At 36.5% G+C, this 19,332-nt stretch overlaps 1 protein-coding gene across 1 annotated transcript in view; it reads right to left on the bottom strand.

The window, feature by feature from the left end:
* The window catches only part of LOC131694260 (syntaxin-binding protein 5), a 2,823,745-nt gene that overhangs the window by 1,710,591 nt on the left and 1,093,822 nt on the right, over positions 1-19,332 (bottom strand). Inside the window, exons 10-11 of the mRNA XM_058982823.1 lie at positions 4,695-4,773; positions 4,527-4,640 (exon numbers count right to left, since the gene is read on the bottom strand). Of these exons, the coding sequence (XP_058838806.1) occupies positions 4,527-4,640; positions 4,695-4,773 (193 nt within the window). The remainder of the gene's footprint in view (positions 1-4,526; positions 4,641-4,694; positions 4,774-19,332) is intronic.

Below are 19,332 nucleotides of genomic sequence, written 5' to 3'. Positions count from 1 at the left end.
AAATCGGTTCAGCGGTTCAAATGTTATGAATTTAAAAAAAAAATAACTTTTGAAAAATCACAATTTTTTGAACCAGTCTATCGTGGAAAGGGACACCCTAATGACGAAATAAAAAAATATGTATCTAATACTTTTCGGTAATAAACGATTCTACCAAATATTGCTGAATTCTGAGAGATCGTATAACTTTTTTTCATGGAATTGCTGTATATATACAGTTCTTAACAAGTTGTCGTCAAGTTCGCACGCGTTTATCTTTCGATCCAGGTGCCGCGCGCGATATTTCATTTAGTTTTTAATTAATTCAGCTTTTCGTGTGTGTACATTAATCATAATGAGTTGCGAAATTTGCACTTTCGATACTTCCGCCGATACAGTTATGTGGACGTGTATAGGTTGCCCAAAAAAATTCCACGCCGCTTGCATTGGAGTGACTGTTCCGAGGGGATCACTGTGGAAGAAGGACAAGAGGATGGACATCAACTCGTATCTATTACCGTGCTGTGAGTCATGTCAAGAATTGATGCAGGCCAAGATTGAGTTCAAAAGGCTTATTGAACAACAACAACTTCTGGAATCACAACTGCAAGCCTATACGGAAGTAATGCTCCGGCGCTCGCGTTTCAACTGGAGAAGCCTAACATAGTTCACGAAGCGATCGATGGCCTAGAAATTTTTCTCACAACAATAAAACAGGAATTGATAGCAATAAACAAAAACAGCAGTTTGACTGAAAGTGTTGTTGCCATTAAAAATCACATTACCTCACTATTCGATACAGCAATGACGACAACGAAAAATAATGTCTATAGCACGCTGAAAACGGTAACGTCAGAGCTATCAGCTCAACTGCGCACCATGAATGATGAAATAAGCCAGATTAATCAACTGTCTCTAGACACAGGGGCTAGTATTACTATGACGTCAAACCCGACGCTGGGGATTAATATTCTTGACGAGCTCTAGTCTCTGTCAGCGAACATATCCACCAGTCAAAACATCACAAATTCTGCGCTAACTATTGATATCCTCGACGAAATTAAGGTGCTTTCATCAAATATAACGGCAAGTCAGAACGCTACATCATCGCTTGATCCATGCCCCACTTTGGAAGCCGAATTAAATAACGACAAAAATATCGATAACTCAGGTTGGCGCTTTTTGGGTACAAGGAAGGTATGGAAAGCAGACTGGAGCAATTACGATGCACGCAAATTAAGAAAGAAATATGTGACCTGAAATAGCAAAAACAGGCCGAAAAAGCTAGAAGACGTAAAAAAGATCGAGGCGAAATAATAATAATAACGTTAATGAAAAAAAAACAAAAGCACTACAAATTTTCTTTGACCTGATCAAGAACACTGTGCATCGGAGCGCTCGTCAACAGTTTTGTGTAAGGCGTGCCATTCTCAACATTCGTGTTTTCGACGACATTGACGCATTCCCTAGAAGAAGGAAACGACGAGGACACCGCAGTTTGCCAAGATTCGACGCCATTTGAACGCCAACAAAACGAAGTAATCTCGACTCCTCAAGTAGAGTCGTCAGTAGAAATTTTAATTTGCTGTCAAAATTTTAATAGAATCAAAAGTGCATCAAAAATGAATTAAATTCAAAAGGAAATTTTAAGTAACTCCTATACAATTATTTTGGCTACAGAAACTAGTTGGGACGAATGTGTTAGAAGTGAAGTAGTTTTCGGAAACAGCTACAATGTGTTTAGAGCTGCCCGAGACATTCATATGTCTGAAAAGAAATCGGGAGGGGGAGTTTTAATAGCAATTACATCAAAATTTAACGCAGAAATCATTACCAAAAAACCCATCTGGCAGGTGAAACACATATATTTGCCTCTGTGTACTTCCTCCCAAATAATGCCCGCAAAGATACATTTGAAAAAAATTTTCTTATTGCCGAAGACATTATAACCAGGCTCCCTCCAGAGGTAAAAGTTCATATTTATGGTGACTTCAATCAACGAAGCATTGACTTCTTTCCAGACACTGAAAATGAAAGCATCCTACTTCCAGTCGTTGAGGATAACGAAACTCTGCAGGCCATATTTGACAAAACTGCTGGTTTAGGACTTAACCAAATTAATCATGTTAGAAATCAGCAAAACTGTTATTTAGATTTATTATTCACAAACATTCTTGAAGACTTCTGTGTTACCGAATCATTAACTCCATTATTGAAAAATGAAGCGTTACATACAGCAATTTAGTTTTCTGTATTTGTACATTAGACCTCTCCACATTTTGAAAAAGTTTTGAAATATACATGGGTCAGCTAAAATTTTTGTTCTAGGTGTGAATTTAAGAACTTTCGCCAAAAATGGCTTAATTTGGACATGATTTAGAGGTGTCTCCAATTAAAAATCGTGTTTTTGCTATGTTTCCATAGGAAGATCACTTACACTCTGATTTGATAGGCCCTACATGCCTACATATCATCAAAGGTTGTTCCTTACACATATCTTAACATGTTTTAACAGGTGAACAGAGCTCCAGTTAACAAATTTTCTATTGCGATTAAAGCTATGTATGCCTGAACTCTTTGAAGGAATCGTTAACGAAAAACTATTCAATCAAATCAAAAACAGAATTACTAACATGCAACATGGGTTCTTCAAAGGACGTTCAACTAATACAAATTTACTAGAATTCTTCAACTACTCATTGATTTCAATGTAGAATGGAAACTACATTGAAGCTCTTTACACAGACTTTAGCCAGGCATTTGATCGTATCGACATACCCTTGCTTTTATTCAAACTTGAAAATTTAGGAATTGAACCAGGTTTTCTCAAATGGCTCGAATCATATTTAACTAACCGTCAACAAATAGTTAGATATAAAGGGACGAAATCGAATCCCATTTAAGTCACATCAGGAGTTCCTCAAGGCTCCCATCTAGGCCCTCTTTTGTTCATTTTATTCGTAAACGACATAGGGTGATGAGCCTATTTGCACCATGTTTCTATTATCACCCTACCCATTTGAATCCGTTGGTTAGAGCAGTGTCTGCCATCTTTGTTCAACGCATTGAGTCAAATGGTAGCGCAACAATAGGGGCACTCGATTCGAGTTTTCATTGTGCTCAAACACGAGAATTTTACTGTTTTCAACGCATTTGTGTTATTATATTGGTTCTTAACAACGAAGCAAAGCGGTTTATGTTAATTTTTACGCATTCCATTGATTGTAAGGCAAGAAATTACCGAATTAGTGAGGCACCTTGCTTAGTATGGTGAAAATAGGCTCATCACCCTATCATTCATTCTCAAAAACATAAAAGTTCTTATCTATGCCGACGACATGAAGCTCTCTTTAGAAATTAGGTACGAACAAGACATAAAGATATTACAGGAAGAAATACATATGTTTTACCTCTGGAGTAACAAAAGCATTCTGCAACTAAACGTAAAAAATGTAATGAAATAACTTTTAGTAGGAAACGAAATTCACCTGACATTTCAATCACTCTAGGAAATCAAGTGGTACAAAAGTGCGAAAGAGTTAAAGATTTGGGAGTCATTCTAGATTCAAAATTAACATTCATTGACCATTACAACACAATCATCAATAGAGCAAATAACATGCTTGGATTTATAAAGCGTTTTAGTTACAACTTTAATTATCCATATACAATTAAAACATTATACATCTCGTATGTAAGGTCAATACTGGAATATTGTAGCATAGTTTGGTCACCTTTCTCAATCACACATGAAGAAAGAATAGAATCAGTACAAAGACAATTTTTATTGTTTGCACTTCGCAAAATAGGTTGGACATGATTTCCTCTCCCATCTTATAAAGCTCGCTGTATGCGCATTAACATCCAAACACTAAAAGAGCACCGAGAATATGCAATGGTTTCATTTCTGAACGATATCATTTCGTGTCGTATTGATTCAGTCGAACTTCTATCTAAACTTAATTTTTATATACCTTCCCGGCAGTTACGAATCCGAAATACATTTATAACAAACAATTATCGTACTAATTATGCCAAGTATGGACCATTAAATCAGATGATGGCAACTTACAACAAGCACTGCGAAGCTATTGACTTAACAATGACAAAAAGCAAATTAAAAAAATATTTCGATTCTATTCGCTTATAAAGAACATCCAAAAGTAGTGCTATGTAAACCAGATAGTGTTTAGTTTAGTTATTGGTATTTTAGTTTTTAAGTGTATACTATATTTTATCGTTGTAACAAAACGGTCTACTCTTGTTTGACGACAATATATATATATATATATATATATATATATATATATATATATATATATATATATATATATATATATATATATATATATATATATATATATATATATATATATATATATATATATATATATATATATATATATATATATATATATATATATATATATATATATATATATATATATATATATATATATATATATATATATATATATATATATATATATATATATATATATATATATATATATATATATATATATATATATAATATATATACGTACCTTTTTCTCACATTCTTCTAATTCATTTAGTTTTGGCAGTGTTTTCGGGATAAATTCGTAATCTGGACTGTCTAACTGGACTAAGTTTTCATAACTAATCGGAACGTCTAGCACCTAAGAAAAAAATTCTATAAATAGCGAAGTCAACTGTGGAAATTAAATACATACGGATACGTCTCCTGTGCACTCAGCTCTTCTAAATTTAAATAGCACGACATGCCCACTATTGATGGATAAACATAGTTTCCTAAAAAATAATGTATAAGAATATTTAGTAAGGGAATGTAGTATAGGTTGGGGCGAGTTTGTTTAGAGGCTGATATCTTGTTTCCATGACAATATTTTTTGGCTTGTGGTACACTATTTTGTAGATATTCAGCGACAGACACTATGTAGATGAATGTTGCTTAATGTCTGCGAATGGAAGATGTTTACTTGCAATTTTAAATAAGACTCGGTATCAATTTTCTACATGACGGCAAAATGGTCAAAAAAAGTGTCGTATAGGTTGGGACACTTCAAACAATTTAAACAATTAAAGGCAATTTAAACCTCAATGAATTGATAGTTAATATTTATTTTTGTATTAGTATTTTAGAATAAGTAACTGAAAGACTTATTTACTTCCATTTGACAAAGATAATCTGACTCACAGTTTTTACATGTAAAACTTGTACGCAATCTTGTACGCATGCGTAATTCTGCGGTCTCCCAACCTATACGACACGCTTGATGAGACATTTCTTATAACTCTTATCACTTTCTTCGGATATTATATCGTTTGAGAACATTTAGAACTTGATGCTTCGCGATGTTTTTGATAACACATACTACAAGGGAGAGTGGCAGGACTCAGAGAATCGCTCAAATCAGCATAGGACAACATCAGTGCTAGAAATCTCAAACCAAATCAATGGGAAAGCGAAAAAATGACCCATAAAATAGACATACAAACGAATTATTGCTAATGCTCTGTTAATAAAATATCTAAATTGTGGTGGGAAAACTGAATTTTCCTATTGTACTGAGCCAAAAAAAATCGAAATTTTTTTTGAATCGATTTTAAGTTTATACTTTACTCAAATTTCCAACGCGACTGAGAACTAAGAAATCAACGCTTTTTCTTGAAAAAAGCGATACTAGCATTGACACCATTAAAAGATAATCAACAGTGAATATTTCCAGACTTGCTTTTATTTTAGGGTGACCATACGTCCTGGTTTCCCAGGACATGTCCTGGTTTTTCAATGACTGTCCTGGTGTCCTGAGAAGTCGAGGAAAACGCTTGATTTGTCCTGGTTTTTGCCCTGTAAGCCTAAAATATTTTTCTTTATTGAGTCTTCGCTTTATTTCCTCAGGTTCAGATCGCAGTCTTTTTTAATCTCACAACTTTCTTCTCTTACGTGAAAATTGAAAAGGAAAAGATCAAGCCGTTCGTATGTACATAGCATATTAATGACCTGTAGTCCGTTTACAAGGAAACTTGACAGTCGAACAAATCGAAATGATTCCAGTTGTGGACCAAACTGGTCGCTATCAATGGCGATGAAACAGTTTGTCTTCACATCCCACACAAGTGAAACAGTCAAATCTACCTACAAGCTGATTGGTGCCTATCGCACAATCAGTCCATATCGTATCAGTGCACAAACAATATTGTATTGTTGCGGAATGAAATGAGTTTGCCAAATGAAACAAAAGTGCCCGTGCTACGGGATAACACGATTTCGATCAACTTTAATAAAACTCGTGTTAGACCCACAGTTCAGGAAGTGGAGCAATTAGTAAAAGTGAAAATGGAGCTTAATCTCGCTGAAGTTACGTACATTCAGCTACATCACGTTTAAAACTGTGTTTCGATCACGTTTAGAAGCTTAGCACAGGCCGAAAACTTAATTGCAAAGAGCAACATGCAACACGAGGTCAAATTTAATAACACCAGAATAAAGATCCCCGTGCATATGGAAAACGGCATGGTGGACATGCGTATCCATCATTTGTCCCCGCGCACTAAGAAAGACATCAAACAAATCATGTCGCAATATGGAGAAGTAGAATCTATTACGAATGACACCTGGAGAATTTTTTTCACCGGCATTCCAAACGCCGTTCGTATTGTGAGGATGCGAGTGACTAAACCAATACCTTCTTACATGACTATCGAATGCAAATCGCCGAGGGACGGCGTAACCTATAAGCAAACAACGCTAATCACATATCCCAGGCAGACCCCAATATGCTAATTCTGTAACCATACAGCCCACTACGGAAAAACATGCGCCGAAGCAACTAGTCAAAACTCATCTACTACAGCCAACTCTAACAAGGAGCCAGCGACACCTTCAGATAAACCAAAAACAACGATCCAATTAACCAATAATGCAGGTACAACGACCACGACAACCGCTCCCAAACCAACAACTAACATCGCCAATAAAGAAGAAAATACCGATGAAGACGGATTTACAACAGCGAGCTGCAAGAACAAGAAACAAATAAGAACATCTGATCGTGAACAGCAAGAAAGCAGTACCGATGATGACATGGACGGGAACGATAACGCGAGAGAAGGCAGACTGAATGACCCCCAAGCGGTTTCACCGCCAAGGAAAAGGATCTCAACACGCAGCAGCAAACTGCGTCAACAAGATCTGAAAGACCGACATTCTTAGCATTTTAATTTATTATTTTTACTTATTGTAAAAAATTAAAAGAGAAACTGAGAAATTTGTAATCAACGGTAGTTTTTGCAGATGTTTCGATCCTTAATTTCAAATCGAGATATAATGGTTGTCATTAGAGATTGTCAGGTACTTATTTTTAAATCAGGAATAGCGTAGGGAGTTACTTGGGACCGTTTACGTTTCTAGCTTACTTCAATGACGTGTGTTTAATGTTGATAACTCCTCGCCTGTCATGCACAGATGATTTCGTTTCATCCGCTAAATTCATAATTGCCGATTTCCCCAACAACATTATGTGGCCTTCCCTGATGGCTATGAAGCAAAAACTGTGTGTGTACAAATCTGAAGAAAAGAGCTCGGTGATCGAATTCTCATGAGACTTTTTGGCTGAGCTATGCCTGCCCGAGCCCAGAAATGTATTACTGCAGTAGCTCTGCCTGCCAGAACCTGGAACTTTTTACCTGTCGAAAATCTAGGGAGCAGGCACAATCGATTAAGAGGTGATGGATGTAGGTAGTTCCCTTTGCACTGTCCTGTTTTGTTACTCGCTTGATATGGTCACCCTATTTTATTTTCTATTGTGTTTTTTACATCCTAGATTGCATGATTCAGTGATCGAAACCCAAAACTTCATAAAGTATTTGAAATTATTAAATTAAAATTTGTTTTTGCTATTGAAATAGACAAAATGATAGTATCGCCCCTTTGGCGATTGTTTACTTTTTCGGTCCCACCTATCAGTATTGAAGTATCGCCCTTACGTTTTTTACAAAAACTACCGTTTTACACCACCAATTTCGTCTAGGTTTTTTCAATAGCGATCATTGTTACTATTTACAGCTGGTAACAGCTTGATAATCCTAAAAAATACGAAACAGTTTCGCCTCTAAACTGCTAGCAGAAAAAAGTATCACTCTGTTTCTTTGCATGGAGCGTGGAGGGCGAAACTTTAAATAAACAAACAAAAATACAGTTTCACCCGTTGTATTTTTTGCTGTAGTTTAAGAAAGCAATATCGTAGAATCCAAATTTTTAGGTTAATTTGTTGCGTTTCAAAGCCCTCCTTCGCATGTATGAAAAAAGCCTTATGTTTACATTTGCAAGTATCGCCCTTTTCACAAAAAAGCGTTGAAATGAAATCTCAGCTACTGATATAACGCTATCTCTGAAGCGCATGCGTGCATAGTTCCAAATTTTACTTCGACATCGACTTTTTCTAAAGGTGACTTCCCAGTAGTATCCTTAATTTGAATTATTATCGCTAATCCTAATGCCAAAGAACAAATAAAAACCTTTCGAAACGGAATCGTTTGGAAAAATCATCATCAATACTGGAATTTGCATTTTCACGAAACTTTTCAGAGCTATCTGCGCGGCGAGTTAAATCTGTAAAGAATACTAAAAATTAATTTCTATTACATAATTTTCAGTTCAGCAATGCGAGAGATCGTGCTCACCGCAAGCCATGAAAAATAAACTACGTTGTGAAGCGATGGTCACTATTTATTAAAAAATCACGGTTAGTTAAAAAATAAAACTATTAACAAATTTCAAATAGTTTATAATTTTCGCAAACTTATTAGGAAAAATTGTTTAATAAGCTTTCGTAATATTGTGTAGGAAAAAGGCTGAAAATTTCAGTGTTTTCTCTATCTGCAGCATATAAACCCTTAAGTATACCAATTAATTGGTATACGAATTGGAATAGGTTCGCCATACATACAATAAAGACCCATTTTTATCAGTCTCATGGTGTATTTTAGGCTAACAAAATGGTGGCATTGACTAAATCGGGCAATTTTTTTTTCTTTATAATAAACTGAAGCTGTTAAAATATTCTTCCCGTCCCTTGATGTAGTCTGATAACTATTTCTGATTATGGTGAACTTTTTATTTTAGCATATTTCCATCTTCATGATTAGGAAAACATGCTCAAGGAAGGATTTACCCGAATTCAGTTTTGTTCGTCTGCTAGAGCCCATCAAACATATGTTCATATTTTGCTGATAAAATTGGGATTTCAATGAATTATAATAGATATTCAGCATTCGAAGAAGTGTCTTGTGAACAAGTTTAGAAGGACTGTGTTTCTACTTACTTAAAGTCAGCGGCGTAGCCAGAAATTCGGTTTGGTGGGGGTTTGGTGAAAATCGAACTTACTGTCCAAACTGCATAATTCCGAAACCGCAATTTTTGAAGTTTTAAAATTATGCAGAATTAATTTTTCAGAAAATAGTAACAGAGTTCGTGTCTTTAGCGAATTTGTTGAGACTTTATTGTAGTCAGGAATATTAACCTGAGAAAATTCACCATAAATACTTCTTGGACGATATACCGTCAAAATTATTTTATCAAATGATGCGCTGTTTAACTTTTGTAAAACTCATCGAAGACGCTAAACCTCCGAAATCGGCGGTTTCAAAATGATGCTATCTTGACCTTAAACTACTGTTTTTGAACATTTGACCTATACATATACAGTCGTGATTCGCTGGTGGGGCCACACCTCTGTCCAACTAACGAATTTGATTCGTTAGTTGGACCGACTGACAGATATCAAAAACTCTCCCAAGGAGACGTTAGTAGTGCAATTGCATCTATTCACGTCTCTAATAATTGTCAGATTGATTGTCAAAGTAAATTTGACATAAGATTTTGACGTTCAGCTGCTTTTTAGTTGGACAATGGTCCAACTAGCGGAGGTCCAACTAAAAAGTGGTCCAGTTAAAAAATGTCCAACCAGCGAATCACGACTGTACTTGGTCATACAACAAAAATCAAATTCTCATAAAAATCGATCAGGACATACTAGAGTCGAATGGAAATCGTCATTTTTCATAAATTTCTCTCAACATTCGGAAAGTGTTATCCTCGTTAATAATCATATTAAGTTTTCGTCTCGACTCGACGCTTGTCCAGACTACGATTCCATGGCTGGTTATGTTCAATACAATGGTGGAAATGAATATTACATGTTCAGCACTATTTGCACATATATACAATGGATCGACAGCCACGATCTATGTGATACTGAAACATCGCTTGAAACCAGCGGCGGATCATAGAGAAAGATCCGGGAGATCCGGGTCCTGCCGAAAATTTTCAGCTTGTTAAGAAATTTTTAACTAGTTTTAATTTTAAAGTAGCAATCCCTCACTGCATACTCCCTCCGGGCTGATATGATTGACGGTTTTTAGAGTGATTGCATAACCTTTCGATATGAGAAAGGCAAAAATGTACCAAAGTCCAAAAAAGTCAATTTTTGTCAAACATCTCAATGTTTCATGCATTTTAAAATCATTTGGCATCAAAAATATAAATTTGATTTTGAAAACTTTTCATTTCAGTTTATATGGGAATTTGCTGTGTGATTGCACTCTTCAACTCGTAACCCCGGAACCGGAAGTCCAATCAATAAAAAAATTCAATAGCAGCTGATGGGATGGTTGTACCTTTCATTTGAGACTAACGTTGTGCAAATCGGTCCAGTCAGCTCTGAGAAACAGAGGTCACATTTTTTTCCACATACACACATACATACACACACAGACATTTTCCGATGTCGACGAACTCAGTCGATTGGCATTTGACACTCGGCCCTCCGGGTCGGGATTGGATTGACGAATTTTAGAGTGAATGAGAAAGGCAAAAACATTTTTAGCAAATGTTGAAAGTTATGCATTTCTTTTTGGTGAGCAGTTCTATGTTTCATAGACATTAAGTCAATTTTAACTTCACTTCCTATTAAATAAAGACCCTTATTACAGTACATCTCTACAAAAGCGAGCTCAATTTGAAAAGAAATCTGAGGATTACAGAACTCTAGAATTTTCTATTGGAATGTTTTCAGGCAGGAATTTGATATTGATGCTATTAGACAACTGTGAAATCAAGACCAATAGATCAGTTACATATCAGGACCCCATTCGGACAATTTATCAAAAGTCCTCATGATGTTTAGAACAGGTTATCAATGTATGGATCAGATAATTGTTATTGTAATATTGAATTAAATCAGTCAGCATCAATAAATTTTCAACTTCAATCCAATATTTTTTTTGGGTGTGGTGGGGGGGGGGGGTGTATGGCGTTAAACCCCAAAACCTTCTCTTGGCTACGCCGTTGCTTGGAGTTATTTATTTCGCTTTTCATTTTCCGATATGTTTCAGATCGATCCAATGGTTATAAGTTAGAAATTGCAGTCAGAAGGGGGCACAAATGAACATTTTTACACTGATAAGTTATCAAGTTCCTTCCAGACAACTTGGAAGTGTTCGGTGATTATTTCTAGCGGTTGTAGATAGAAAAATGAAATGCAAAGTTCGTTTTATCGAAATAATGTTTGGCTTATTTCAATGGATTATTACTATATTGAACAATAAATAGGCGACAAAGAGTAATCAACAAACAACAAGCCATAACATTTAAAGTATTCAAAATAGATATTTGAAGTCTTCAGTAAAGTTATTCGCAAAAGTAAGAGCTACAAATTTGCCGAAGGTATCATTTCGATAAAATTATTTCCAAGAAAATTTGTGAAAATATCTCACTCATAGGGGGATTAGTCAGCAAAAGCATAATACCAAAAGAAAGGGAATATTGCCTCCATTAAATTCTCCGAAGATACTATTGACCTAAAATAAGCCGTTTTGGCGTTAGTAATAGATTACATGTTTTGGTCATATTTCTGGCAATGGGAAATGATAAAAATCTTTCGCCCGCATTTAATATTAAATATCTCTTTTGATAATAGTCCGATTTCAAGCTATAGCTTGTTCGAAAGGTATTCGTTGAAGCTATCTAAAAAATATAAAGTGTTAATCTATGTTGTCAATTTCGGCAGATAATTTTAAAAAAACTGCGAAAAACGCCATTTTTACACATTCAAACATTCATATCTTGGAAACTAAACATCAGAATCAAAAACAAATTAATAGCGTTCTTACTGTTTGATAGGTCTTTCATTTAAAATTGGTTTAGATAAGATCGGTTCAGCCATTGGTGAGAAACACGAATGAGAATTTGTCCGTTACATACACACACACAGACATCATCCCAAATCGTCGAGCTGATTCGATTGGTATATAAGACTCGGCCGTCCGGGCCTCGGAAAAATCTTGAAAGTTTGAGCGGATTCTATACATTTCGTTTATAAGAAATGTAAAAAAAATCCAAAGAATCAAACGCAAAACCTTGATTGGTAATAACATTTTAGTTACTTCTTGACACTTTAAAGTTACATACGTTGAAATTTGGATGAAAAAGATTCAATTTAAGATGGCGCAAAAATCAGCACAACAAAAGATTTTTCGCTTGTTTTTTGACACTGCTTAAAGCAGCTGTGACAATAATGAACTATAACTTCAACTTGGTATAAAAAGTGAGCTACGATCGAGTCTAGTATGTGCTAAAAATAACAGATGGCAACACTGCATAGGAACGAAAATATCGAGCTGTCCCGACCTATACAGTGTACCAACCTATACGACAATCCCTTACAGCCAACCAGTCTACAGTCGAAAAAGCATCATTCAATGTATATGGCATATTTTGGATTTGGAAACACCGTCTGGGTGCACCTCACTTAAACGTGCATTTTTTGACGTAGGACTACGTCTTTGTTTTCGATATGGGGGTGCACTTTGCAAATTCAACAAAAATGGTATGTAACAAGAATGCATTAGGTTTTAAACGGTTAAGGAATCTCACGCTGTTTAAAAATACTACCCCAAGTCTCACACCGCGGCCCAACTAATTAGACAATTCCTGCCTCTTCCACGATCCAGAACAAAGTGAACGCAACAAACTGTGATATCATCAGAATATGCGTTTAATGGAAACATCGTTGCGAAGTGCAAAAGCTTCCCACCACAAATTTTGTGCCGAAGTCATCCTTTTATCTCTGATACAAAACCTCCTTAAACCATTTCTAGGGCATTGACTTTCAACTTCAGAAGTTCAGGTCAAATCTTTGTTTTCGATATGGGGGTGCAAATTCAACAAAAATGGTATGTAACGAGGATGCATTAGGTTTTAAACGGTTATTATTCAGCGATTCCCGATGAGTTTTCGAAATTTTCGCTCATATTGCCCAGAAATACGTCTAAGAATAGATTCCAATGGATAAACCCATAGATTTTTCATATTATGGCATTGAAAATGTATATATTGTATAACATACTAAAAATGCCATGCATTTGCACACAGAAGGTAGCTCTTCCCAAGTCCGGCTTGACCAGGCATGTCCAAACACGCCACGGCACCGCGTGCTGCATTTTACCACCGCAACCGAGTGTATTGAAATGAGCACCCCAAGCCAGTGCTCGATGCGAAGCACCGATACACGATAAACGAAGCACCTGTGTCGGTGGCGGTGTTAAATTTTCGATCCGGTGCTTGGATGCTTCGGAAAACACTCGGGCCGGGTGCTTTAAAATTTCTGAAGCACCGGAGCCGAGCGCTTTCAACTTCGGATAACACCTCGGAAACTCTTTGACTTTGCACCCGCAACAAAGCGAGAATGTTTAAGCCCGCTAGCATATGTACAAAAAGAAAGAGAAAAAGATTTTTCAGTGCGACGGAATAAAAGAGAACAGCAAATATACTTCTATTATCACGGCAGTTTGATTTTTAGTTAAATATGTAATTATAAAATATCCAAACTCGATGCAAGTATAGATCGCGGATGGTGGATTTTTTTAATTTTGCGTCTTGGAAATACTAGTCAACGAAAATTCTATTTCTTTATCTGCTTGCAAATGTATATCTAATTGAAAGCAAAAGATATGAACTTTACCATCGATAAACATCTTTTTATTTTTTTTATGATCCCAATCTATACGGATAACGCACATATGGTGCTTAGCTCAATTTGAATCTATTCCTATTGCCGCCATTTGGGGCACACGTTTCGAATTTTCGATCAATCAATCACAAGTATTTCACAGTATTTGGATAATTTTTATTATACGAAACTTTGTTACCAATTTTTAGATATTCTATCTATAACTGGTCGGAATAATAAAGTATTGAGTCATTTCATGTCGCAAACTCTATTACAATATTTAGCTAAAATAGTGATGAACTGCCTCATAGTGCTTTTTAGGCTGACAAAATGAAGACACTGAAAAAATCTGTTTATCCGGTTACCAGGTTGTTTTGAAAAAAGAATTAATTTCAATTAGAATGTCAAATTACAGTACTAATTTTATCATTGCGGTCAATAAAACGTATTTTCAGAGGAACTAATCTCATATAAAATTGTGGCCCTTCGCTAAAACAAGGTCATGTATAAGGTGATCATATTTTAGGGTGACCATATCAAGCGAGTAAAAAACCAGGACAGTTCAAAGGGAACTACCTACATCCATCACCTCTTAATCGATTGTGCCTGCTCCCTAGATTTTCGACAGGTAAAAAGTTCCAGGTTCTGGCAGGCAGAGCTACTGCAGTAATACATTTCTGGGCTCGGGCAGGCATAGCTCAGCCAAAAAGTCTCATGAGAATTCGATCACCGAGCTCTTTTCTTCAGATTTGTACACACACAGTTTTTGCTTCATAGCCATCAGGGAAGGCCACATAATGTTGTTGGGGAAATCGGCAATTATGAATTTAGCGGATGAAACGAAATCATCTGTGCATGACAGGCGAGGAGTTATCAACACTAAACACACGTCATTGAAGTAAGCTAGAAACGTAAACGGTCCCAAGTAACTCCCTACGCTATTCCTGATTTAAAAATAAGTACCTGACAATCTCTAATGACAACCATTATATCTCGATTTGAAATTAAGGATCGAAACATCTGCAAAAACTACCGTTGATTACAAATTTCTCAGTTTCTCTTTTAATTTTTTACAATAAGTAAAAATAATAAAATAAAATGCTAAGAATGTCGGTCTTTCAGATCTTGTTGACGCAGTTTGCTGCTGCGTGTTGAGATCCTTTTCCTTGGCGGTGAATCCGCTTGGGGTTCATTCAGTCTGCCTTCTCTCGCGTTATCGTTCCCGTCCATGTCATCATCGGTACTGCTTTCTTGCTGTTCACGATCAGATGTTCTTATTTGTTTCTTGTTCTTGCAGCTCGCTGTTGTAAATCCGTCTTCATCGGTATTTTTTTCTTTATTGGCGATGTTAGTTGTTGGTTTGGGAGCGGTTGTCGTGGTCGTTGTACCTGCATTATTGGTTAATTGGATCGTTGTTTTTGGTTTATCTGAAGGTGTCGCTGGCTCCTTGTTAGAGTTGGCTGTAGTAGATAAGTTTTGACTAGTTGCTTCGGCGCATGTTTTTCCGTAGTGGGCTGTATGGTTACAGAATTAGCATATTGGGGTCTGCCTGGGATATGTGATTAGCGTTGTTTGCTTATAGGTTACGCCGTCCCTCGGTGATTTGCATTCGATAGTCATGTAAGAAGGTATTGGTTTAGTCACTCGCATCCTCACAATACGAACGGCGTTTGGAATGCCGATGAAAAAAATTCTGCAGGTGTCATTCGTAATGGATTCTACTTCTCGATATTGCGACATGATTTGTTTGATGTCATCTTTCTTAGTGCGCGAGAACAAATGGTGGATACGCACGTCCACCATGCCGTTTTCCATATGCACGGGGATCTTTATTCTGGTGTTACTAAATTTGACCTCGTGTTGCATGTTGTTCTTTGCAATTAAGTTTTCGGCCTGTGCTAAGCTTCTAAACGTGATCGAAACACAGTTTTAAACGTGATGTAGCTGAATGTACGTAACTTCAGCGAGATTAAGCTCCATTTTCACTTTTACTAATTGCTCCACTTCCTGAACTGTGGGTCTAACACGAGTTTTATTAAAGTTGATCGAAATCGTGTTATCCCGTAGCACGGGCACTTTTGTTTCATTTGGCAAACTCATTTCACTCCGCAACAATACAATATTGTTTGTGCACTGATACGATATGGACTGATTGTGCGATAGGCACCAATCAGCTTGTAGGTAGATTTGACTGTTTCACTTGTGCGGGATGTGAAGACAAACTGTTTCATCGCTATTGATAGCGACCAGTTTGGTCCACAACTGGAATCATTTCGATTTGTTCGACTGTCAAGTTTCCTTGTAAACGGACTACAGGTCATTAATATGCTATGTACATACGAACGGCTTGATCTTTTCCTTTTCAATTTTCACGTAAGAGAAGAAAGTTGTGAGTTTAAAAAAGACTGCGATCTGAACCTGAGGAAATAAAGCGAAGACTCAATAAAGAAAAATATTTTAGGCTTACAGGGCAAAAACCAGGACAAATCAAGCGTTTTCCTCGACTTCCCAGGACACCAGGACAGTCATTGAAAAACCAGGACATGTCCTGGGAAACCAGGACGTATGGTCACCCTACTATTTAGTACTAAGTAGCGGAAAACTTTGACACTTTAGACTTTCAATGATACTTTTAGTAATACAAATGTGGAGGTTACAATCCAATCGCTATTAATCGTTAAATAGTCTCAATATTATTTTTTTTAGTTTTTAGAAGAGAATTTTCTCTTATTTTTAAAGAATACAAATGACCGGACGATATTTAAATTTCGAAGTGCAGAAGAATCTTTTTAATTTTAATACTGAATAAAGGTCATTTATGGTCTTCAAACGTAATACTCGGACTGAGGTTGTTTGATGTAAGAGTTGGCCAAGATGTACAATTCGACTTCAGTACCAACGCCAATTTAAATCCATTCATTCATCTATTTATAATTCCTACATGCATACCTACTTAATCCTTCCTTACTGTATAATGCATTACAGATTCTTCATAAAGTACCAAGCTCGTTCATGCATATGAACGCACAAATTGCTTTGAGCCACTTACCAAGCGACAGCAATAGCGCGGCGATAATCGCTACCGAAATATAAGCTGCCGTGTTTTACGAATTTAAAAACACTCGGTGCGGTGCCTGCCGATGTCAGAAACACCTCGGTTGCGGTGCCTGCCGATGTGAGATGCACCTCGGTTACGGTGCCCACCGAAGTCAGAAACACTCGGGTCGGTGCTTTGCCGAAGCAACGAGCACGGTGGTTAAATATCATGCGCTGGCACCGACACCGGTGCCTTGGTATCGGCGACCGGTGTCTGCTGTTCAGCACCGGTACGGCGTGCCAACTTCAATCCTCTTGGTGGCTTGTTTATTGCTAGAAATGCCCACCGTGCAGCACCGTTCGGTGCTTTTGCCATGCCTGGGCTTGACAGATTTATGTACCAAGCGCACTACGTTTCTATGAATGACGTCATCATCGACTATTTAAGGAAAAGATTTGGTCGAACAAGCTCAGTTGCCTATTGGTCGGCGAATATACAACTGCGCTGTTGGCTTCTACAACCAGTGCACTGTGGGGCAGGAATGAAAATAAGCAAGACAAAACCTCTAGCGCTTTGGGAGTGCATTTTTAGTAGCTATGTTCAGCAAAGTATCTTGGTTTTATCTGCACCTTATTTGAAGATGTAAATTAATTTGGATTTTCACCGCATAGGTGGCGCAGCGATGTTAACTTGTGTATTTCGCATCTTTGAGGTTTGGTGTCTTCAGCAAAGTTTTAGAACGTTCAAAAATACTATATCTTCAAATAACGAAGTTATAGCGATTATTATAAAATTCCTTGTGCAAATCGGTCCAGTCAGCTCTGAGAAACAGAGGTCACATTTTTTTCCACATACACACATACATACACACACAGACATTTTCCGATCTCGACGAACTCAGTCGATTGGCATTTGACACTCGGCCCTCCGGGTCGGGATTGGATTGACGAATTTTAGAAAGAATGAGAAAGGCAAAAACATTTTTAGCAAATGTTGAAAGTTATGCATTTCTTTTTGGTGAGCAGTTCTATGTTTCATAGACATTAAATCAATTTTAACTTCGCTTCCTATTAAATAAAGACCCTTATTACAGTACATCTCTACAAAAGCGAGCTCAATTTGAAAAGAAATCTGAGGATTACAGAACTCTAGAATTTTCTATTGGAATGTTTTCAGGCAGGAATTTGATATTGATGCTATTAGACAACTGTGAAATCAAGACCAATAGATCAGTTACATATCAGGACCCCATTCGGACAATTTATCAAAAGTCCTCATGATGTTTAGAACAGGTTATCAATGTATGGATCAGATAATTGTTATTGTAATATTGAATTAAATCAGTCAGCATCAATAAATTTTCAACTTCAATCCAATATTTTTTTTGGGTGTGGTGGGGGGGGGGGGTGTATGGTGTTAAACCCCAAAACCTTCTCTTGGCTACGCCGTTGCTTGGAGTTATTTATTTCGCTTTTCATTTTCCGATATGTTTCAGATCGATCCAATGGTTATAAGTTGCAGTCAGAAGGGGGCACAAATGAACATTTTTACACTGATAAGTTATCAAGTTCCTTCCAGACAACTTGGAAGTGTTCGGTGATTATTTCTAGCGGTTGTAGATAGAAAAATGAAATGCAAAGTTCGTTTTATCGAAATAATGTTTGGCTTATTTCAATGGATTATTACTATATTGAACAATAAATAGGCGACAAAGAGTAATCAACAAACAACAAGCCATAACATTTAAAGTATTCAAAATAGATATTTGAAGTCTTCAGTAAAGTTATTCGCAAAAGTAAGAGCTACAAATTTGCTGAAGGTATCATTTCGATATAATTATTTCCAAGAAAATTTGTGAAAATATCTCACTCATAGGGGGATTAGTCAGCAAAAGCACAATACCAAAAGAAAGGGAATATTGGCTCCATTAAATTCTCCGAAGATACTATTGACCTAAAATAAGCCGTTTTGGCGTTAGTAATAGATTACATGTTTTGGTCATATTTCTGGCAATGGGAAATGATAAAAATCTTTCGTCCGCATTTAATATTAAATATCTCTTTTGATAATAGTCCGATTTCAACAAGCTATAGCTTGTTCGAAAGGTATTCGTTGAAGCTATCTAAAAAAATATAAAGTGTTAATCTATGTTGTCAATTTCGGCAGATAATTTAAAAAAAAAACTGCGAAAAACGCCATTTTTACACATTCAAACATTCATATCTTGGAAACTAAACATCAGAATCAAAAACAAATTAATAGCGTTCTTACTGTTTGATAGGTCTTTCATTTAAAATTGGT

Source organism: Topomyia yanbarensis, chromosome 1, assembly GCF_030247195.1.
Source record: "Topomyia yanbarensis strain Yona2022 chromosome 1, ASM3024719v1, whole genome shotgun sequence".
NCBI classification, from domain to species: domain Eukaryota; kingdom Metazoa; phylum Arthropoda; class Insecta; order Diptera; family Culicidae; genus Topomyia; species Topomyia yanbarensis.
The sequence above is the reverse complement of the archived record's forward strand: the minus strand, read 5'-3'. Positions and strand labels throughout refer to the sequence as shown.